At 38.5% G+C, this 23,764-nt stretch overlaps 1 protein-coding gene across 2 annotated transcripts in view; it reads right to left on the reverse strand.

Annotated features, from left to right (window-relative positions):
- The window catches only part of IARS2 (isoleucyl-tRNA synthetase 2, mitochondrial), a 66,457-nt gene that overhangs the window by 31,886 nt on the left and 10,807 nt on the right, over positions 1-23,764 (reverse strand). For both annotated transcript variants that reach the window (XM_024750487.1, XM_024750488.1), the window contains 9 exons: positions 9,601-9,760; positions 7,850-7,998; positions 7,717-7,766; positions 7,527-7,636; positions 7,349-7,439; positions 6,624-6,739; positions 3,399-3,568; positions 2,575-2,665; positions 1,114-1,265 (listed from right to left, as the gene is read on the reverse strand). In XM_024750487.1, the coding sequence (XP_024606255.1) occupies positions 1,114-1,265; positions 2,575-2,665; positions 3,399-3,568; positions 6,624-6,739; positions 7,349-7,439; positions 7,527-7,636; positions 7,717-7,766; positions 7,850-7,998; positions 9,601-9,760 (1,089 nt within the window). The remainder of the gene's footprint in view (positions 1-1,113; positions 1,266-2,574; positions 2,666-3,398; positions 3,569-6,623; positions 6,740-7,348; positions 7,440-7,526; positions 7,637-7,716; positions 7,767-7,849; positions 7,999-9,600; positions 9,761-23,764) is intronic.

A 23,764-nucleotide genomic window follows, 5' to 3' on the forward strand; every position in this document is an offset into this window, starting at 1 on the left:
AATATTTATGGAAAACATAATGCCTAAAAGTTGCTTTAAAAGAATCCAATGGGTAGGAAGTGTAGATAATGGGTAGGGATGCAGATAAAAATAAAATTGGCAAAAAGATGATGATTGTTGAAGTTGGGTGATGGAAACATGGCAGTACATTATTCTCTCTATTTCTGCGAGGAACAACTGAAAATTTTCTATAAAGAAGTTAAAAAAAAAATATGGCTTCAGCGTATTGCATCAGCATCAGACTCAGATGTTCTGCAACAAAACTCCGTGCAGAGCTGAAAGTTACAAATTATAACATCTACAGGTAAGAAAAACAGCCTTCACAGAAATGTAAAAAACAGAAGAAAACAAACGGCCCATAGCACAGTTATCCACTCTACATGAATGTAGAAAGCATAAATTGCTTGCATAGCTTTGGCATGGACCCCAAATTGCCATGTCAACAAATGAACCAACTAATATTAGCAATGTTACATGCAAGCTGTAAAGCAAAATACCTGTATACTCAGCCTGGTTACCAAATATATATTTGAGTTCTTTCATTTAATAGAATCAAGTTGTTCATGAGATATACACACACACAGATACATAAACATACTGAATGAAAGAGCTCAAATATATATTAATATTTAAAATGCCAGTTATACGATATTTGTTAACTCAAAAGAAATAGCTTTTCAAATGAACTGCAATTTCAATTTTAAGGAAGCAAAGAGTTTTAAAAGAGTTTTGCTGAATGCCCACTATGTGCCAGACACTGTTCTGGGAACTTTTATTCACTTATCTTGTGAGGCAGGCATTATTATCACTTTTATACAGATGAGGAAACTGAGGTTCTGAGAGGTTAAACAATTTGCTGAACTGAAGTCCTAATTCTATGCTATTTTCACTACACTGGGCAGGAAATTAGAGCAAGTTAAACTCTTTAAGCATGTATAATGAAGGGATGGAAACCCAAGGTCCTTCCAGATCTAAAATTCTACAAGTTTATGAAACCAAATAATAATAGCATTAATCCCTTCTACTCCCAAAACCCTACCCCAACCTCACATGTAAACCGTTCATACTGAGGGAATGATAAACCCAGCCCTTACAGTAGGATGCCTTTTATACCTTGGCTGTAGTCTTAATATCCATGATATTTACAAACCACTGCTTGCTGGCACGAATAACTACTGGTTTCTTAGTCCTCCAGTCATAGGGATAGCTGTGTACCAATTTTTCCTCTTTCAACAAATTCTTTGCAGCCTGAAGCATCTTTATAACTTAAAAAACAATTAATAACAATTTACATTAGACACAATTAAAAAGCACTATGAAAATCCTAATAACTCTCTAAACTCCCAGGAAGTACTAAATCTGGGCCAACAGGTGACAGTAAGATTAGCCATCTACCAGGTAGCAAAGGCATAATCTGGGAATCTCAGGGCAATAAAAGCAGAAACTGTAAAACCTTAATCAGACTCCCAATTATGCCATTCCCATGGCTCTTCTTTTCAAAGATGACAGAATACATCTAAAATTCTACATCTCAAATTCAGAGTCACAATCTTTCATACTATGAATCTTAAAATGGTCTCCAGGTAATCCAGCAGAAACCAGGTATACTGAGTTGAATTCTGTCCCCCCAAAAGATAGGTTCAAGTCCTGGCCCCTAGTACTTGTGAATGTGACCTTATTTGGAAATAGGGTCTTTGTAGATGTAATCTGCAATTAAGATGAGGTCACACTGGATTAGAGTGGGCCCTAATTCCAATGCCTGGTGTCCTTCTAAGAAGAAAGGACACACAGAGACACACAGAGCAAAGAAGAACATGTTATAATAGAGGCAGACTGGAGTGATACAGCTATAAACCAAAGAATGCCAAGGATTACCAGGAGCCACCAGAAGCCAGGAAGAGGCAAACATGAATTTTTCCATAGAGCTTTCAGAGGGAGCAGAGCCTGGCCAACACCTTTGATTTCAGACTTCTTGCCTCCAGAACTGTGAGAGAATAAGTTTCTGTTGTTTTAAGCCACCTAATTTATGGTAATTTGTGACAGGAGCCCTAGAAAATTAATATACCAGATCTAATTAGCCTTAGTCTTAGTGTGGGCAAAGAAAGGTTTTCACAGTACCTGGTCCTTGGATCCATATTTATAGAAAGGCAGAAAGAAAACTCAAGACTGGAGGACCCCTAAAACTGTTGATACATCAACTATCCTATATGTATCAGTGATATAAGGGTTACAAATGGAGTGCGAGTGTCTGATTCACAGTCAGCATCTAGTCCCAAGGTTGATTTCATCCTTCCACAAAACTAACACTGCTGATGACTGTCTTTATAGTCCTAAAATAACATCACTCTCTGTTGACTGCCTTGATTTGCTTAAACAAGTAGAGCAACTTCAAAGCAAAAGATGAAAAAGTGCCAAACTCCATTTTAAACCATGTGGCAAAATAAAATATAAATAAAATATAATTTTAGCTTTTTGTTTGTTGAAAGTACAAAATGAGAGAATTGTCAGCAAAGGTTACTTCTGGCTGCTTTTCAGAAAATACATATTTATGATACCAACATAAACAGTACTCACCCGCATCTGTTCCCTCTTCAAGAACAGCTTTGTTTTGCAGTTCAGGACCCGCAGCATCTGTGAAGACTCCATCTTCATTCACTAAACAATCCTAAAAAGAGTCATTTTGAACAATTAAAATAAAGTATCAAGACATTTCGTCTTATGACAATATCTAGCAAAGCAGTATACTATATAAAACATCTCATGATAGTCTAGTCTTTCACTACACTGAAAATTTGGGTACTTCTTATTCAGTTAATCAGAATTTGTGAATTTACACATTTAAATCACCAAAGGCAAAATGTATTATTAAAACATACACCTAAAGTTTAATTACAAAAAGTAACAAAATATACTAAAAACCTCAATTTACAGATCTATGGCAGTGTACATACATTGTGACGACTTTGAGACTTGCCTTTAGCTAAATGGAAAAACTTGCTAAGTAACTGACGTGTGTAAAATAAATTTAGAGAAGACTGTTTAGTCTGAAAAAAATTTAAAAACCGGCTCTTTTCAACTATTTAGTAAAACCCACTTGCCATTTTTCAGGGATTGAAAGTAATTTGTCTATGTGACTTAATACTTGGGGGAAAAAATGCCCCCATTTACTATGCATTCTTCAATTCTAACTCTGTGACAATTTTGTGCTAATTCTGGGAAATCGTTCTCAATTAGTATGAGTTAATGAGGCTTTGGAGGCTTATTGCACAGAAGCATTTCACAACTTAACTACGATGACAAAAATTATGGTTTATAATCAAAAGTAAAGACATTAGTTAGGGTTTATCACTTTAATTCTTCAAAAGCAATAATTTAAAAGGAAAAAAGAGGAGCAGTACCATGGACAAGTTGTGTTGAGAAGCTACACTGTAATCTTCCATACCATGAGCTGGGGCTGTGTGAACCAACCCTGTTCCTTTTGTCATGGTCACATGACTGGCAGGTAAAAGAGGAGACACCCTCTCAGAAATGAAAGGATGAGCACAAGTACCATTTTCCAAGTCAACACCTGTGCGGAAAGAAAGCCACAATTAAGAATTATTTTAGGGCTTCCCTGGTGGCGCAGTGGTTGAGGATCTGCCTGCCGATGCAGGGGACACGGGTTCGTGCCCCGGTCCGGGAAGATCCCACATGCCGTGGAGCGGCTGGGCCCGTGAGCCATGGCCACTAAGCCTGCGTGCCCGGAGCCTGTGCTCCACAGCGGGAGAGGCCACCAACAGTGAGAGGCCCGCGTACCGCAAAAAAAAGAATTATTTTATATAGCAATTCTTCTACCTCTTTAAGATTAGCAACAGACATCAGCTGAAAAGAGCAGAATCTGGGATAAGACTGGGCTCAAATTCTGGCTTTCCCTTTTATTTGTTCTGTGACCTTCAGGAATCTATAAAATGTGAACAATTACGGTTCCTACCTCAGAGGTCTGCTGTGAACATAAACTGGGTTAATGCACGTTAAGCATTTTGGGTACTTATCACAATACTTGCCACACTGTAAATGCTTTAAAATATTAGCAATTATTATAAAAAATAGATAATCAAATGAATCCAAAAAAACTTCTCTAATTTATGTGCAGTTATGTACCTTTTAGAATAGAGGACAAAAAATTCTAGATCAACAGGTCAATGACCAGTACGTTCTAATACTATCTCTGTGGAAACTCGTAGCTTTTCATAATGTTACCCTAAAAAGGTAAGAGATGATAAATAATACCCTACAGTTATTGGGCACCCACATGTACTAGACTCAACATAAATTCTTACCTCATCTTCATAATACTACAAAGCAGCTAACATTATCCCCAATTTACAAATCAGAAAACAAGAAAATATAGGCCACGAATGAGAAGTATATATATTCCTCTGAAACATGGTGGCTAAAAATGGCAATAATTAATTTTTCACAAAGTAATAATTTGAAACAATAATACAGTCTAGAAAAATGACATTTAAATTTAACCTTAATACTTTCAAAACCCTTTGAGAAGCCACTCAACTTCTGTAACAACATCTAACATGTCAAGGAAGTCTATTAATACCTTTTGCACTTAAAAAAGAGGTGGGCTGTGGTTAATAATACTGTGCTATATATTTGAAAGTTACTAAGGGATTAGATCTTAAAAGTGCTCATCACAACAAAAAAAATTTGCAACTATGTGTGATGATGGATGTTAACTAGGCTTATGGTGATCATTTCACAATATATACAAATACTGAATCATTATTTTGAATGCCTGAAACTAATATAATGTTATATATCAATTAAATATCAATTTTTTAAAAAAAGAAGTGAGAGAGGTGTATGGAGTAAAGAATATACTGGAGCCTCTAAGTTACCTAATACACCAACAAGGTCCAAAGGGTATTAAATATTAAACATTCTGAAGCTTCTTTCATGCCTTTGACATTAAAAACCTTTTGATTTTTGTTAAGTTTGTTTAAACCTCTAACTGGCTTATATCTAAAGCAGTGCATTTTGAGGCCTTCCTTACTTTGCTAGGCAATCTTTCCATTTTTGAGTATCTATTCTTGTGATTTTTTTTTTCTTTTGTAAGAAACTCAAAGATATATCATCCCTAAGGATCAAAGGTAATTTTAAACTCCCCTAGATTTCCAGTTATATTTCTTTTTTTTTTTAACATCTTTATTGGAGTATAATTGCTTTACAATGGTGTGTTAGTTTCTGCTTTATAACAAAGTGAATCAGTTATACATATACATATGTTCCCATATCTCCTCCCTCTTGCATCTCCCTCCCTCCCACCCTCCCTACCCCACCCCTCTAGGTGATCACAAAGCACCGAGCTGATCGCCCTGTGCTATGCGGCTGCTTCCCACTAGCTATCTATTTTACGTTTGGTAGTGTATATATGTCCATGCCACTCTCTCACTTTGTCACAGCTTACCCTTCCCCCTCCCCATATCCTCAAGTCCATTCTCTAGTAGGTCTGTGTCTTTATTCCCGCCTTGCCCCTAGGTTCTTCAGGACCTTTTTTTTTCCCTGAGACTCCATATATATGTGTTAGCATATGGTATTTGTTTTTCTCTTTCTGACTTGCTTCACTCTGTATGACAGACTCTAGGTCCATCCACCTCATTACAAATAGCTCAATTTCGTTTCTTTTTATGGCTGAGTAATATTCCGTTGTATATAGGTGCCACATCTTCTTTATCCATTCATCTGCTGATGTACACTTAGGTTGCTTCCATGTCCTGGCTATTGTACATAGAGCTGCAATGAACATTTTGGTACATGACTCTTTTTGAATTATGGTTTTCTCAGGGTATATGCCCAGTAGTGGGATTGCTGGGTCGTATGGTAGTTCTATTTTGTAGATTTTTAAGGAACCTCCATACTGTTCTCCATAGTGGCTGTATCAATTTACATCCCCACCAACAGTGCAAGAGGGTTCCCTTTTCTCCACACCCTCTCCAACATTTATTGTTTGTAGATTTTTTTTGATGATGGCCATTCTGACTGGTATGAGATGATATCTCACTGTAGTTTTGATTTGCATTTCTCTAATGATTAATGATGTTGAGCATTCTTTCATCCACAGTTATATTTCAAAATCAGCCACTACTTCAGAAGTCCCAAATTATAGCTTACTAAGGATCCATTTCTATGCTATCTTGGGAATAACTTTCAGAATTTATTCAATTTCCTTATTAAAATCACATACCCCAAAATAAATGTATTTATTTCCTTCCTTGCTCCTTTGATCAAATCAGATAAAAGTAATTTTCAATAATTTAATTTTGAATAAAATTTTAGAGGGAAATTTGTACATTATATGTTGTACAAAGAGCATCTGTCTAATTTTCCACTGGATATTTGTCAAAAATGTTTTTTTAATCTATTGTGCCTTTGTCAATGTTCACATTTTCTATACTCCTATCATGTTCAATGCATATTCTCCTTCAGTTTAATCAATGTAAAATATATTGTAGAAAGGTAGAGGCCATATCTGTTTTGATTCACAGTAAGAAATCTTCAGCAAGGCACTAAACTAAGATCAACCCAATATTTTGATGACTTTGATGGTCAGAATACCTGTAAATCCTTACCAGAAAATGTTGAAATAACCTCAAATGTTGTTTCCAAAGTAGAAGCAACAGATGTTACTTTATCTGCAGCTAAAACGTATAAGTCTCCAGATTTGGAACACTTCACGACAGCATACCTAAAATAAAATTTTAGGAGTAAATTACTAATAATGAAAAAAGAAAAACCACAGATAACATTTTAAATGTTTTACATTATTTTAGAAAAACTAACTTTAAGATCAAAAAAGTACTATTTTCAAGGGACTTCATTCCTTACATTTCTGTTTTCTTTTCCAAAAAAGGTAGAAATAAGGTCTTAAGTAGAATCCTCTAAAGCTTAATAAAATCTATATGAACTGAAACTTATAATCTTTTTTTTTTTTTTTTTGCAGTACACGGGACTCTCATTGTTGTGGCCTCTCCCGTTGCGGAGCACAGGCTCCGGACGCACAGGCTCAGCGGCCATGGCTCACGGGCCTAGCCACTCCGCGGCATGTGGGATCTTCCTGGACCAGGGCACGAACCCGTGTCCCCTGCAACGGCAGGTGGACTCTCAACCACTGCGCCACCAGGGAAGCCCTATAATCTTTAATCTATATGAACTAAAGCTTAATAAAATCTATATGAACTAAGTTATAATTCACTAATTTTAAAAGGATAATAAGGATTAAATAAGATCAAAATAATGCTCAAAATGGAATTGATCCTATTTGTGAATAAACCAAAAATTGCAACAATATACCTACTTTGATTCTGGCATATAACAAACAGCCTGATTGGCTGGAATTGTCCAAGGCTGGGTGGTCCAGACTAAGAAACTAACAGGAGATGAACCATCTGTGAAAATATAATTTCAAATATGCTAGCAAATCAAATGTTATAATTCCATAACTTTAATAAACTCAAGCAACAGATAAATCTTACCTATAAGAGACGCCAACTTAGGAGAAGGTTTCAAGAGAGGAAATTTTACATATACTGAGCAACTGACATGCTCTGGATTATATTCAAGTTCTGCTTCAGCCAATGCAGTCCTAAGGTTTAAAAATATTAAACATAAATATTTGGAACCCTCACAAAATTCTCCCCTTGAATACCAAAAAGACATAAATACCTTGATGAGGGAGACCAAAACACAGGTTTATAAGATCGATAAATCAAGCCCTATAAAAGACAAAGAAAAATGAAAGCTGGAATTCTGTAACACATATTTTAACATACTCAAAGAAAAAAAAAACTTTTACTACCTTATCATACATTTCATAGAAAATTCTCAACTGTCTGGCTTCATATCTTCCATCAAATGTATAGTAGCAATTATTCCAATCTGCCATTATTCCCCAACGAATAAATGCCGATTTCTGTTTCTCAATAGCTGCCTTGGCAAATGATCTAGCTAAAAACAATAAAGAAACAAAAAGCTTTTGAAAACAAATTAATTCAAATTCTTATTTAGCATGTATCTCTCTAAATGCAGGTACTGTACACAATTTAGACTATAAAAACTTTTTAATAGGAAAATTATCTGAAAGTTAAAGTGTTCAGAAGATACCTACAACAAATTCTAAAATTAACTAAAATTTCAAAAGTTAAAATTTTGTTACCATCTCCTCTATTATTGAGAGATCATAAAATGGCCTTACTTTTAGAAAAAATAAACTGGAAAAGTTATTCTTCATATTTCTCAGTTTAAGAAAAGGTCAGAGAACAATTCTTATTTCATTATATATACACACACACAAAATTAACCAGTACAACCAATAACACTCTTTCATAAGGAAGTATGAAATCTTCACAATCATATCCAATTATAATATAGTTTAGGGACTTCCCTGGTGGCACAGTGGTTAAGAATCCCCCTGCCAATGAAGGGGACACGGGTTCGAGCCCTGTTCCAGGAAGATCCCACATGCCATGGAGCAACTAAGCCTGTGCACCACAACTACTGAGCCTGTGCTCTAGAGCCCGCAAGACACAACTACTGAGCCCGAGAGCCACAACTACTGAAGACCATGTGCCTAGAGCCCGTGCCCTGCAACAAGAGAAGCTGCCACAATAAGAAACCCATGCACCACAACGAAGAGTAGCCCCCGCTCATCGCAACTAGAGAAAGCCCGCACACAGCAGTAAAGACCCAAAGCAGCCAAAAGTAAATAAATAAATAAACACTGAGGAGCCCTTAAAAAAAAAACAGTTTAACATATAAGAACAGAAGGGGGACTTCCCTCGTGGCACACTGGTTAAGAATCCGTCTGCCAATGCAGGGGACACGGGTTCGATCCCTGGTCCAGGAAGAACCCACATACCGCAGAGCAACTAAGCCCGTGCGCCACAACCACTGAGCCTGCGCTCTAGAGCCCATGAGCCACAACTACCGACCCCTGTGTCACAACTACTGAAGCCTGTGCACCTAGAGCCCGTGCTCCACAACAAGAGAAGCCACCGCAATGAGAAAACCGTGCACAACGAAGAGAAGGCCTGGCTCGTCGCAACTAGAGAAAGCCTGTGTGTAGCAACGAAGACCCAATGCAGCCAAAAAAATTAATTAATTAAAAAAAAAAGAAAAAGGATAGAAGAGTCCTCCCTGACACATTCTATGGAAGGAAAGGATCAAAAAAAGAGATCTTTTAAAACAATTTTTAATTTAAAATTTACTTTTGGTTTAGCACCTAAAATAGGTCAAGTCCTAGCCAAGAAAGTAAATAAAAACATTGACCAAAATCATAATTTCAACAAAATGTGAAGACTAAAGAACTGAAAAGTGTATTTGGATGTGTTCACAACTCTTTCCTTCATTTCTGAACATAAGTTCTCATAAAAGTCAATTACACAAAATCTTAATTTTCTTTGACACAAAGTGGTTTCCAACAGATGTCATTATAAGCGAAAAACAATAGCAAAAACCAAAAAACAATAGGTGTCTTTGATAAAGCCCTGACTTTTCCAAGGAAGCAGTGTTTACAAATACCATTTTAAAACAGAAATAGAGATTATTTACCTTTCTCTCTAATTTCCATAGCTGAAAGATTCTGAGCTTTTCCACCAAGTTCTGATAATACTTTTATTTCAATGGGTAAGCCATGACAATCCCAGCCTGGCACAAAATGTATTTTGGAACCTCTCATCATATGGTATCGGTTGGCTATATCTTTCAAAATCTGCAAAGATAAAACGATAATCATCATTCACACATAAAGCATGTGGCCTACAATTTATATTCTCTTCTTAATATCATTTTAAAACACTAAGAAAACCTAATTTTAATAAGATTTATATAGAATTATCTATTAAACCTACCAACTCCCTCAAGTTCTACATAAACACAAGAGTAACAAATACCTGATTTTTAAAATGCCATTAACTCCCCCAGAAGGAAGTTGAATTATAAAAGATTCTAAAGTGAAAAGCATTACATCCACATTTACTAATATGTTTGTAAAGTTGGAGTATGCAAATATGCAAACCATACTACCTTTTTAAGAAATGATTTGAGGGCTTCCCTGGTGGCGCAGTGGTTAAGAATCCACCTGCCAATGCAGGGGACACAGGTTCGAGCCCTGGTCTGGGAAGATCCCACATGCCGCGGAGCAACTAAGCCTGTGTGCCACAACTACTGAAGCCCACGCGCCTAGAGCCCGTGCTCTACTACAAGAGAAGCCACTGCAATGAGAAGCCCGCACACCACAACGCAGAGTAGACCCCACTCGCCACAACTAGAGAAAGCCCACGTGCAGCAACGAAGACCCAACGCAGCCATAAATTAATTACTTAATTATTTAAAAAAAGAAATAATTCGAACTTTCTAAATATCAGAGTACAAATTACAAATTAGCTTTACTCTTCTGAAAAAAAATTATTAATGTGAATAATCCAATATTATGTATATTTAGTTAATAACTATCATAGAATCAATGCAGAATTTATAATGCACTCAGAGTATGAAATATCACAGTTAACTTTTGTTTTTTTTTTTTTTTGGCCACACCTCACGCAGCATGTGGAACTTCCCTGATCAGGGATCAAACCTGAACCCGCTGCAGTGGAAGCATACACGGATCTTAACCACTGGACCACCAGGGAAGTCCATGGTTAACTCTGTTATTACTAAAACCCTAAATAAAACAATAGACCTCTTCACTTAGTATAGTTCTAGAACTGTTTCTCAGCTCATTTTAGATAGTAGGGGGCAGCAGAGTCTTTTAAAAAATATATTACCACTAAGAAATGGGGGCGGGCTTCCCTGGTGGCGCAGTGGTTGAGAGTCCGCCTGCCAACGCAGGGGACATGGGTTCGTGCCCCGGTCCAGGAAGATCCCACCTGCCGCGGAGCGGCTGGGCCCGTGAGCCATGGCCACTGAGCCTGCGCGTCCGGAGCCTGTGCTCCGCAACGGGAGAGGCCACAGCATTGAGAGGCCCACATACCGCATAAATAAATAAATAAGCAAACAAACAAATAAATAAAAATTAAAAATGGGGGCTCAGGGACTTCCCTGATGGTCCAGTGGTTAGGACTTCGCCATCCATTGCAGGGCATGCAGGTTTGATCCCTGGTCTGGGAGCTAAGATCCCACATGCCTCTTGGCCAAAAAACCAAAACATAAAACAGAAGCAATATTGTAACAAATTCAATAAAGACTTTAAAATTGGTCCACATGAAAAAAAAAAAAAATCTTAAAAAAATAAAAAATGGGGGCTCAAAGACAAAGGACAGATTTGGCTCCAAGCTTAACTCCTTCTTCCCAAAACTGAACAGTGCAGTAGTCCAGAAAAATATTTCTTCCTTTCCATGTCTCTCAAAAGTAGAAAAGATAATACACATTCTTCCCACTCACCCCTTCTTCCACGTAAAAGTCTTTCAAACTTCTTACCAAAGGGCAGGGGGGTCTTGTGATCTGGGTGGTAGTCATACTGCATAAACATTCATCTACTGATATATACTTAAGATCTGTACACTTTATGTTATGTATATTACTTAAATCAATCAATATAAATAACATCCTTCCCACTTATCCCTATTCAAAGTTATTTTATTTATTTAATTATCTGTCCCTTTGTGAGAAAATATAAGCTCTCTGAAACCAGAGATTCCATCTGTCTTCTTCATCCATAAACTCCAAGCATTTAGAATGGTATGTGGAACTATTCTAAAGTACTTACTGAATAAAGGAATGCATGCATATATGTTCTAGACTGTGATGTCTTATACAGTAGTCACTAGCCACCAGCAGCTAATGAGCATCAAAACTGACTAGTCTAAATTGAGATGTACTGTAAGTATAAAACATATACCAGATTTCCAATACTTAATACCCCAAAAAAGAATGTGAAATATTTCCAACAAAATTTACAATGGCTATATGTTAAAATGATGGCTCAGATATGAATATGTTGAGCTAAACATAATATTAATTTCATCTATTTCTTCTGAAATATTTTTATGTGGCTACTAAAAAGTTTAACTTACCTATGTGGCTCACATTTGTAGCTTGCAACGTTTCTACTTTACAGTGCTGCTATCCATCGTGTTAACAGAAAGGCATCATTTAAGCTACTTTTAATTAACGAAAATTTTAATTTAATCATGAGCTAGTAATTAACAATGTCCCTAATAAGGAAAGACAGAAGCCTTTATTAGAAGCCTCTAGTAAAAGAAACAGCAGGGATGCAACAGGAATATGTTCCTAATTGCTCAGTATCAAACATTACCCTCCTCCTCTCCAAACAAGTTCCTCCATACTTTAAAAGCCATTTGTCTCTTTTGGTCATGACAGTCCTCTCTGCCCTCATTTCTCCTTTTGTCTTTCATTTTCCTATCACAATACTCGTGTATTCCTTTGTTTAACAAATATTTGAATGCCTGCAATGTGCCAAGCACTGTCCTAGGAACCTAGAGTATGGCAGTAAACTGGAGAAACAAGGTGCTTCTTCAGATGGAGGAAGACAGAAGATAAACATATTCACTTACTATGAAGTTAAAAGCATGGCAAAGGGTTTGAAAGAGGCATGTGGCTGGTGGTGGTGGCACTATTTTACAGGGACATCAGTAAGCCTGAAGAGATGACATCTGAACAGAGATATGAAGGAAATGAGGAAGGCATCCATCTGAACATCCGGGATGTATCCCAAGCAGAGATAAACAAGCAAATCTATACATGGCACTGTCTGAGGAAGAACAAGAACTGTTCCTCCTCTAGTTCCAAAGTGCCCATGGTCTTGGACAGAGCCTCCAACTAGGCACAGAAGAGACCGTTTTGTGGGGTGCCTCAGTTTTTCAGAGAATTACTCCTCGATCCTTAAGCCATGTGGAGCCTACTGCCCTCCATTCCAGCTCTAAGGGTGAACACATGATCCACTGCAGCCATCAACATATTTTATCCCCAAGTCCAAATTGATTACTTCGGGGATAGACTTGTGACCCCAAACAGGCCAAGTACTTGTGTAAGAACTGTTAGAAAAGAAAGGATGGAAGAATGTAAGCCTGAAAATGTTGGGAAATGAGGGGCGGGGGTAAAGGTGAGGGTACAGACATCAAAAGGGGGAAAGGCTGCCTAAGAGTGAAAGTGAGAGAAAGCAACCCCTAATATTATCTGAGTCCCTGGGTGCAGCCATGCAAGGAGCTAAAACTACCATTAAAACAGTCAATAAATTCCCTTTTTTGATTAATCCACAGAGTTGGCTTTTCTATTCCTAGGAACCAAAAGAATCTGGAACAGTAGAGTTTTGTTTTGGACTTTTATTATAACATACAGTCTCATTGAGTGTATTAAAAACAAGAGACTAGGCTATCTTTCTCAAATTAATTTAAAGTGTCTTCACTTAACATATGCAGCAGAAAGTTCCAGAAGAAGAATGGAAAAGTCAGCCTTAAATAATTTAAAATAGAAGAAATGACTTAAAAGCAACAACTTTAAAGCAAAGATAATACCTATTCAAGCTTCTGTGTGGTAAATAACATATATTAGACTTAAAGATTAGTCCAGACACCTGTTTTGTCTTATTGATCTGAACCACAACCAGAGAATACTGCAGGATACTCCTAATGGATAGAGCAATTCAGTCCTCAGTCTTCCTCTAAATTTTCTTAACTATTTAAACTCATTAACTTTCCAGATTTACTTTTTATCCATTAAGAACATTTAAAACTTTCTTCTGTAAGTGACAGCCTTCCTTTGCCAGAGAGGTATCAGTGAGAACTAGCTAAAACAGAAAGTTCTAAATAAGATGCCAAATCTCACAATACAGAAAATGCCAAGGTTTCAACAAAACTTCACTCATACCCAAAACCAGGAAGATCTGAAACTGAATAAAAAAAGACAGTCACTAGATAACCAAGATTGAGACAAGAGAAATGTTAGAATAACCTGAAAATGACTTTAAAGTAACCATGATAAAAATGCTTAAATGACCAACTGTGAACACACTAGAAAAATATGAAAAAAGAGAAAGCCTCAGCAAAGAGTCAGTAGATATCCAAGAAAAAGTAAATGGAAAACATTTTTTCTTATATTTGATAGCTCAATTTTACTGAGCTATCAAATGCAAATTTTAAAAGAGAAAAGTGAAATAAGTGAAATAAAAAGTTCTGTAGGACTTTCCTGGTGGCGCAGGTGGTTTAGAGTCCGCCTGCCGATGCAGGGGACAAGGGTTCGTGCCCCGGTCCAGGAAGATCCCACATGCCACAGAGCAGCTGGGCCCATGAGCCATGGCCGCTGAGCCTGTGCGTCCGGAGCCTGTGCTCCACAACAGGAGAGGCCACAACAGTGAGAGGCCCGCGTATCACTGAAAGAAAGAAAAAAAAAAGTTCTGTAGTTCAGCTCAACTACAGAATGGAGGGGAAAAAGAGAAGAACCACTAACCTTGAAGTCAGAACAATAAACGACCCAATCTAAAAAGAAGAGAGAAAAAGGACAGAAAAAAAATATCATGGAGCTGTGGGACTATAACAAAGATTTAACTTTGGTGCCACTGCTGCCCTGAAAGGAGACTTTTTCAGAGCTGAAAAAGGTACACAAAAAAATAATGGCTGAAATCTCCCCAAACTGCCATGAGACATAAACCTATAAATTCAAGAAGCTTAACAAAATCCAGAGGAAAAATCCAAAGAAATCCATGTCAAGACACATAATCATTAAACTTTTGAAAATAAAAATGTCTTGAAAGCAGCTGGAGAAAAATGACATGTTGTTTATTAAGGGAAAAATAATTTAAAAGACAGCAAAGTTTTCATTAAAAAACATGGAGGCCAGAAAGAAGTGGAACAATATTTTTCAAGTGCTAAGAAAAAACTATCAATCCAGAATGCTATATACACTGAAAGAATGGAAAGAAATCAAGACACTATCAGATGAAGGAAAACTAAAAGGATATGTGACCAGCAGACCTACCCTAAGGAATGGCTAAAGAAAACTGTCTAAACAGAAAAAAAACCAATAAAGCAGAGATGCTGAAACATCAAGAAGGAAGAAAAAGTATGGTAAACAAAAATATGGGTAAATATAATAAACGTTCCATTTCCTCAAGTCATCTAAATTATGTTTCACAGTTGAAAAGATAACTGTCAAACACTGTCTTATATGGACCAAAATACATGCAGAGGAAATATGTAAACCAAGCTAAAAGCAAGGGAAGGAAAAAAGATATAAAGGGACAACATGCTTCTAAATAATCCATGGATCAAAGAACTCTCAAAGGAAATTTTAAAAATACGATGAGATGGGGCTTCCCTGGTGGTGCAGTGGTTGAGAGTCTGCCTGCCAATGCAGAGGACATGGGTTCATGCCCCAGTCCGGGAAGATCCCACATGACGTGGAGCGGCTAGGCCCGTGAGCCATGGCTGCTAAGCCTGTGCGTCCAGAGCCTGTACTCCACAACAGGAGAGGCCACAACAGTGAGAGGCCTGCATACCACAAAAAAAAAAAAAAAAAAATATACAATGAGATGAATAAAAATGGAAGTTCAACATGACAAAATTTGTGGGACACAAGCTACAGGAGTGATGACACAGAAATTTATAGCAATAAAATACATACATTAGAAAAGAATAAAAGTCTGATCAATAATATAAAGTCTTATCTCAAAAACTAGAAAAAGAAAAACAAATGAGCCCAATGCAGGCAGAAGCAAGGAAACAATAAAAAAAAACAGAAATTGATGAAATTAAGAATAGAAAAATAAAAGAAAAATCAATGCAACAGAATTTGACTTCAGGCATGACAGTGTAAAAAAGCTACATGGATGGGATTGCCAGGAAAACTGGTGAAAATAATTTAAAACCCTAATCATTTAAAGCTTCTGGAGGGACTTCCCTGGTGGCGCAGTGGTTAAGAATCCCCCTGCCAATGCAGGGGACACAGGTTCAAGCCCTGGTCCGGGAAGATCCCACATGTCACGGAGCAACTAAGTCCGTGAGCCACAACTACTGAGCCTGCACTGTACAGCCCGTGAGCCACAACTACTGAAGCCCACACACCTGCAGCCCGTGCTCTGCAACAAGAAAAGCCACAGCAACGAGAAGCCCGTGCACCCCAACAAAGAGTAGCCCCCACTCGCTGCAACCAAGACCCAACCCAGCCATAAGTAAGTAAATAAATAAATTTATATTTAAAAGTAAATAAAGCTTCTGGAAATGGTCCTAAGGGCATATAGCAAAGGAAGAAATATCTAAACAAGAAAAATGCCATGAAAGTTTGGCAAGAAAAATGAGAACCAAGACCACTCCCTCCCTCCAGCCTGCCAGCTCTGTGAGGCCGACTCCACTCCAGACCGTGCAGCCAAGGACACAGGGATCCTGGGGAGAGCAGGGGGTCGGCATTTATGATCCTGTCCACCTACCTGTTGCTGAGGCTACAAGGTCGAGATTCTCTACTTCTAAGACCCCACTCATGGAACAGAAACTTTACCGTGTGTGAGGGTCTGCTGGGAATACTGGAGCTCTAATCACCCTTGTTTGGGCTCATGAAATGGTGGTTCCACACCCGGAAAGGCAGTTCAAGAAGATCTCAGGCTACTGACCCTCCCCATGGGTGCTCAGCTCCGAAAGTCGGAGTGTCTCTCACACAGAAGTGTAGTTTCCCCCACTCCCAGTTCCAGAGCCCTGCCCGGCAGGTTCTGCCCGGGGGAAGGAGAAGCGGGCAGTAAAACAAATAGCTCTTACTCTCCTCCCAGCAACAGAGCAAAGAGAGGTTCAGGCCTAAGAGGGCTCTGAACAAGAGTAGAGGCTGTGGTGAAAGGTAATTGGGAAAAGGTTCATAGATTCAAGATGACAGAGCTAAACTCTAGGCCAGCTCATTTGCAGGAGAGAAGAGGGCTGGGAGGAGTCCTCCTGAGATCAGAACAAGAATCAAAGACTGACCTCAGGAACCAATACTTCAAAGGACCCCAAATTTGATTGAATTAGTTTACAAAACAGTTTATGCCCAAGGGCACTGTTGAAAACAACAGAGCCAAGAGCTGGAAAATTTCAGAACAAAACAGATGGGTGTTGGCAGGGAAAGAGGATGGGAGCTCTGCCCAAACCACTACCCTCTGAGGGTGAATGAGTATACCCAAAGCTGCTCCTCCCCGGGAAACAACATCAGAGGCTTAACACTAGAGACACACGGGACGGGGTGGGACCAGACCTCATGAAAATAACCCTGCCAGTCACCAAACATATAAACAAGCAAATTACAATGAAAAGCCAGGGCAGGAAGCAGGCGGTGGCAGAAAGACCAATATACAGACTTATTATATTACTAGAATGCCTAATTTCCAAGAACAAAAAAAATTACAAGGCATACAAAGAAACACAAAAGTATGGCATATAAACTGAAAAAAAAAGCAGGCAACATCAACTACCTATGAGGGCAACCAAATGTCAGGTTAACAGAAAAAGAATTCAAGACTGCCATTATAAACATGTATAAAGGGGAATTCCCTGGCAGGTCAGTGGTTAGGACTCGGCACTTTCTCTGCTGTGGGCCTGGCTTCCATCCCTGGTTGGGGAACTAAGATCTCACAAGTCACTTGGCATGGTCAAAAAAAAAAAACAATGCGTAAAGAACTTAAAAGGAAACCAGGATTAAAGAGATAAAGGGAGGAATGATAATGATAATAATGTCATATCAATAGAAAATATCAAGAAAGAGACAGAAATTGCTATTTTTGTTAAAAAGACCAAAAGGGGAATTCCAGAGTTTAAAATAATAGCTGAGACAAAGAATTCCCTAGAGGGGTTCAACAGTATATATGAACTGGCAAAAGAAATAACTAGTGAATGTGAATACAGAGCAACAGAGATTACGTAAGACAAAGAAAAAACAGAAAAAAGAACAGAAAAAAATGATCAGAGCCTCACAGAAATGTGGAACATGCATATTCAGTATACGAACATAATGGAAGGAATGGGAGTTTCAGAAGAAAGGAAAGGAGCTTAAAAATATACCAAAAAAAGGGGACCTTCAAGATGGCGGAGGAGTAAGACGTGGAGATCACCTTCTTCCCCACAAATACATCACAAATACATCTACAAGTGGAACAACTCCTACAGAACACCTACTGAACGCTGGCAGAAGACCTCAGACTTCCCAAAAGGCAAGTCACTCCCCTCGTACCTGGGTAGGGAAAAAGAAAAAAGAATAAACAGAGACAAAAGAGAGGACTGGGGTTGGCGGCGTGAACACAGCCTGCAGGGGGTTAGTGCACCACGGCTAGCCGGGAGGGAGTCCGAGAAAAGTCTGGAGCTGCCGAAGAGACTTTTTCTTGCCTCTTTGCTTCCTGGTGCGCTAGGAGAGGGGATTAAGAGCCCTGCTTAAAGGAGCTCCAGAGACGGGCGCAAGCCGCGGCTATCAGCGCGGACCCCAGAGGCGGGCATGAGACTCTAAGGCTGCTGCCGCCGCCACCAAGAAGACTGTCTGCACGCACAGGTCACTATCCACACCGCCCCTCCCGGGAGCCCGTGCAGCCCGCCACTGCCAGGGTCCCGTGATCCTGGGACAACTTCCCCGGGAGAACGCACAGCGCGCCTCAGGCTGGTGCAACGTCACGTCGGCCTCTGCTGCACAGGCTCGCCCAGAATTCCGTACCCCTCCCTCCCCCCGACCTGAGTGAGCCAGAGCCCCCGAATCAGCGGCTCCTTTAACCCTGTCCTGTATGGGCAGGAACAGACGCCCTACAGCGACCTACACGCAGAGGTGGGGCCATATCCAAAGCTCAACCCTGGGAGCTGTGCAAACAAAGAAGAGAAAGGGAAATCCCTCCCAGCAGCCTCAGGAGCAGCGGATTAAATCTCATGGTTTGTTTACTAATTTGGCTGCTCTCTTCCTTTTTACACACACACACACACACATATATACATACGTATTTTTTTTCCCTTTTCTCTTTTTCTGAGTGTGTATGTGTATGCTTCTTTGTGTGATTTGCTGTATAGCTCTGCTTTTACCATCTGTCCCAGGGTTCTACCTGTCCATCTTTTTTTGGTTTTTTTTAGTATAGTTTTCAGCACTTCTTATCATTCGTGGATTGGCTTTTTTGGTTTGGTTGCTCTCTTCTTTCTTAGTTTCTGTTTTATTATTATTACTTTCCTATATATTTTTATATATATTTTTTTTACCTTTTATTTTAATAACTTTTTATTTTCTTTCTTTCTCTCTCCCTCCTTCCCCTCTTCCCCCTCCCTCCCTCTGTCTGTCTGTCTATCTCTCCCTCTCTCTTTCTTTCTTTACTCCCTTTTCTTCTGAGCTGTGTGGCTGACAAGGTCGTGGTGCTCTGGCCAGGTGTCAGGCCTGAGCATCTGAGGTGGGAGAGCTGAGTTCAGGACATTGGTCCACCAGAGATCTCCAAGCCCCACGTAATATCAAGCAGTGAAAGCTCTCCCAGAGACCTCCATCTCAACACTAAGACCCAGCTCCACTCAACGACCAGCAAGCTACAGTGCTGGACACCCTATGCCAAGCAACTAGCAAGACAAAAACACAACCCCACCCATTAGCAGAGAGGCTGACTAAAATCATAATAAGGTGACAGACACCCAAAAACACACCACCAGAAACGGTCCTGCCGACCAGAAAGACAAGATCCAGCCTCATCCACCAGAACACAAGCACTAGTCCCCTCCACCAGGAAGCCTACACAACCCACTGGGGGCAGACACCAAAAATAACAGGAATTATGAACCTGCAGCCTGCAAAAAGGAGACCCCAAACACAGTAAGTTAAGTAAAATGAGAAGACAGAAATACACAGCAGATGAAGGAGCAAGATAAAAACCCACCAGACCAAACAAATGAAGAGGAAATAGGCAGCCTACCTGAAAAAGAATTCAGAGTAATGATAGTAAAGATGATCCAAAATCCCGGAAATAGAATGGAGAAAATACAAGAAACGTTTAACAAGGACCTAGACGAACTAAAGAGCAAACAAACATTGATGAAAAACAATAAATGAAATTATAAATTCTCTAGAACGAATCAATAGCACAATAACTCAGGCAGAAGAAAGGATAAGTGACCTGGAAGAAAATACATATCGTTAACTACCTTAAAGGTAAGTGGATTAAATGCTCCAACCAAAGACATACTCTGGCTGAATGGATACAAAAACAAGAGCTATATAATTGCTGTCCACAAGAGAGCCACTTCAAACCTAGGGACACATACAGACTGAAAGTGAGGGGATGGAAAAAGATATTCTATGCAAATGGAAATCAAAAGAAAGCTGGAGTAGCAATTCTCAATTCAGACAAAACAAACTTTAAAATAAAGACTATTACAAGAGACAAAGAAGGACAATACGTAATGATCAAGGGATCGATCCAACAAGAAGATATAACAATTGTAAATATTTATTCACTTAACACAGGAGCACCTCAGTACATAAGGCAAATGCTAACAGCCACAAAAGGGGAAATTGACAGTAACACAACAATAGTAGGGAACTTTAACACCCCACTTTCACCAATGGACAGACCAACCAAAATGAAAATAAATAAACACAAGCTTTAAATGATACATTAAACAAGATGGACTTAATTGGTATTTAAAAGACATTGCATCCAAAAACAACAGAATACACTTTCTTCTCAAGTGCTCATGGAACATTCTCCAGGATAGATCATATTTTCGGTCACAAATCAAGTCTTGGTAAATTTAAGAAAACTGAAATCATATCAAGTATCTTTTCCAGCCACAATGCTATGAGACTAGATATCAATTACAGGAAAAAGTCTGTAAAAAAATAACAAACACACGGAGGTTAAACAATACACTATTAAATAACCAGGAGAACACTGAAGAAATCAAACAGAAAATCAAAAAATACCCAGAAACAAATGACAGTGAAAACATGATGACCCAAAACCTATGGGATGCAGCAAAAGCAGTTCTAAGAGGGAAGTTTATAGCAATACAATCCTACCTCAAGAAACAAGAAAAATCTCAAATAAACCACCTAACCTTACACCTAAAGCAAGCAGAGAAAGAAGAACAAAAAACCCCCCAAAGTTAGCAGAAGGAAAGAAACCATAAAGTTCAGATCAGAAATAAATTATAAAAGAAATGAAAGAAACAATAGCAAATATAAATAAAACTAAAAGCTGATTCTTTGAGAATATAAACATAGTTGATAAACCATTAGCCAGACTTACCAAGAAAAACAGAGAGAAGGCTCAAATCAACAGAATTATAAATGAAAAAAGAGCAGTAACAACTGACACTGCAGAAATCCAAAGGATCATGAGAGATTACTACTAGCAACTATATGCCAATAAAATGGAAAACCTGGAAGAAATGGACAAATTCTTACAAAAGGACAACCTTCCAAGACTAAACCAGGAAAAACAGAAAATATAAACAGATCAATCACAAGCACTTAAATTGAAACTGTGATGAAAAATCTTCCAACAAACAAAATCCCAGGACCAGGTGGCTTCACAGGTAAATTCTATCAAACACTTAGAGAAGAACTAATACCTATCCTTCTCAAACTCTTCCAAATTATAGCAGAGGGAGGAACACTCCCAAATTCCTTCTACGAGGCCACCATCACCTTGATACCAAAACCAAAGATGTCACAAAAAAAGAAAACTACAGGCCAATATCACTGATGAACGTAGATGCAAAATTCCTCAACAAAATACTAGCAAACAGAATCCAAAAACACATTAAAAGGATCATACACCATGATCAAGTGGGGTTTCACCCAGGAATGCAAGGATTCTTCAATATACACAAATCAATCAATGTGATAAGCCATATTAACAAATTGAAGGGGAAAAACCATATGATCCTCTCAATAGATGCAGAAAAAGCTTTCGACAAACTTCAACACCCATTTATTATAAAAAACCTCCAGAAAGTAGGCATAGAGGGAACTTACCTCAACATAATAAAGGCCATATATGACAAACCCACAGCCAACATCGTCCTCAGTGGTGAAAAAACGAATCCATTTCCTCTAAGATCAGGAAAAAGAAAAGGTTGCCCACTCTCACCACTAGTACTCAACATAGTTTTGGAAGTTTTAGCAGCAGCAGTTAGAGAAGAAAAAGAAATAAATGGAATTCAAATCGGAAAAGAAGTAAAGCTGTCACTGTTTGCAGATGACATGATACTATACATAGAGAATCCTGAAGATGCTACAAGAAAACTACTAGACCTAATCAATGAATTTGGTAAAGTAGCAGGATACAAAATTAATGCACAGAAATCTCTTGCATTCCTATACACTAATGATAAAAAACCTGAAAGAGAAATTAAGGAACCACTCCCATTTACCACTGCAACAAAAAGAATCAAATACCTAGGAATAAACCTACCTAAGGAGACAGAAGCCCTGTATGCAGAAAACTATAAGACACTGATGAAAGAAATTAAAGACGATATAAACAGATGGGAGAGATATACCATGTGGTTGAATTGGAAGAATGAAGACTGTGAAAATGACTGTACTACCCAAAGCAATCTACACATTCCATGCAATCCCTATCAAACTACCAATGGCATTTTTCACAGAACTAGAACAAAAAATTTCATAATTTGTATGGAAACACAAGACTCCAAACAGCCATAGCAATGTTAAGAAAGGAAAACAGAGCTGGAGGAATCAGGCTCCCTGAATTCAGACTGTACTACAAAGCTACAGTAATCAAGACAGTATGGTACTGGCACAAAAACAGAAATATAGATCAATGGAACAGGAGAGAAAGCCCAGAGATAAACCCACGCACATATGGTCACCTTATCTTTGATAAAGGAGGCAAGAATATACAATAGAGAAAAGACAGCCTCTTCAGTAAGTGGTGCTGGGAGAAGTAGACAGCTACAAGTAAAAGAATGAAATTAGAACACTCTCTAACACTATACAGAAAAAAAACTCAAAATGTATTAGAGACCTAAATGTAAGGCCAGACACTATAACACTCTTAGAGACAATTTCTGAAATTTACTGGAAAACATTAACCTACTCAACCAGAAAGCCAAATGAAGTCCAAGTAGAATAAACACAGACGAATCCAGAAAAAATACATTAAAAATGCTGGAAGTGAGAAATAAGGAGAAAACCTTGAAAGCAGCAAGATAAAAAAAGACTACGAGAACCCCAATAACACTAACAGCTGAGTTGTCAGCAGAAACAACGTAGGGCAGAGAGCAGTGGGATCACGTATTGAAAGTGCTCAAAGAAAACATTCTCAAGCAAGAATCCTACATCCAGCAGAGCTAAATTGAAAAAATGGAAGCAAGATAAAGCCACTCTTTTATTTAAAAAAAAAAAGAAAGAAAGAGAAAGAAAGAGAAAGAGAGAGAGAGAGGGAATCAATTTGTTGCCAGCAGACCCATCTCATAGGAAAGGACATGAGAGGACGTTTTTCAGGCTAAAAGCAAGTGCCCACAGATGGTAATTCAAATCCACAGGAAAAAAACATTCCATAAGATGTTACAGAAAAACCCTGAACGAAGTTTTTGGCCAACTAAATACTCTCTTCTCCTAACTGGTGTAAAGGGCAAATGTTCAAAAATATGTATGTTATGTGTTGTCCAGTGTAAAACATATAGAAATATAATATATTTGCAGATAACAGCACAAAGGAGGTATATTTCTTAGCGTTGGGCTAAGAAAATGACTACAGATGGGAATGTAATTTGGTGCTGCCACTATGGAAAATAGCATGGAGTTTCCTCAAAAAATTAAA

The sequence above is a fragment of the Neophocaena asiaeorientalis genome, unplaced genomic scaffold, assembly GCF_003031525.2.
Source record: "Neophocaena asiaeorientalis asiaeorientalis breed wild unplaced genomic scaffold, Neophocaena_asiaeorientalis_V1.1 scaffold430, whole genome shotgun sequence".
Classification (NCBI taxonomy): Eukaryota; Metazoa; Chordata; class Mammalia; order Artiodactyla; family Phocoenidae; genus Neophocaena; species Neophocaena asiaeorientalis.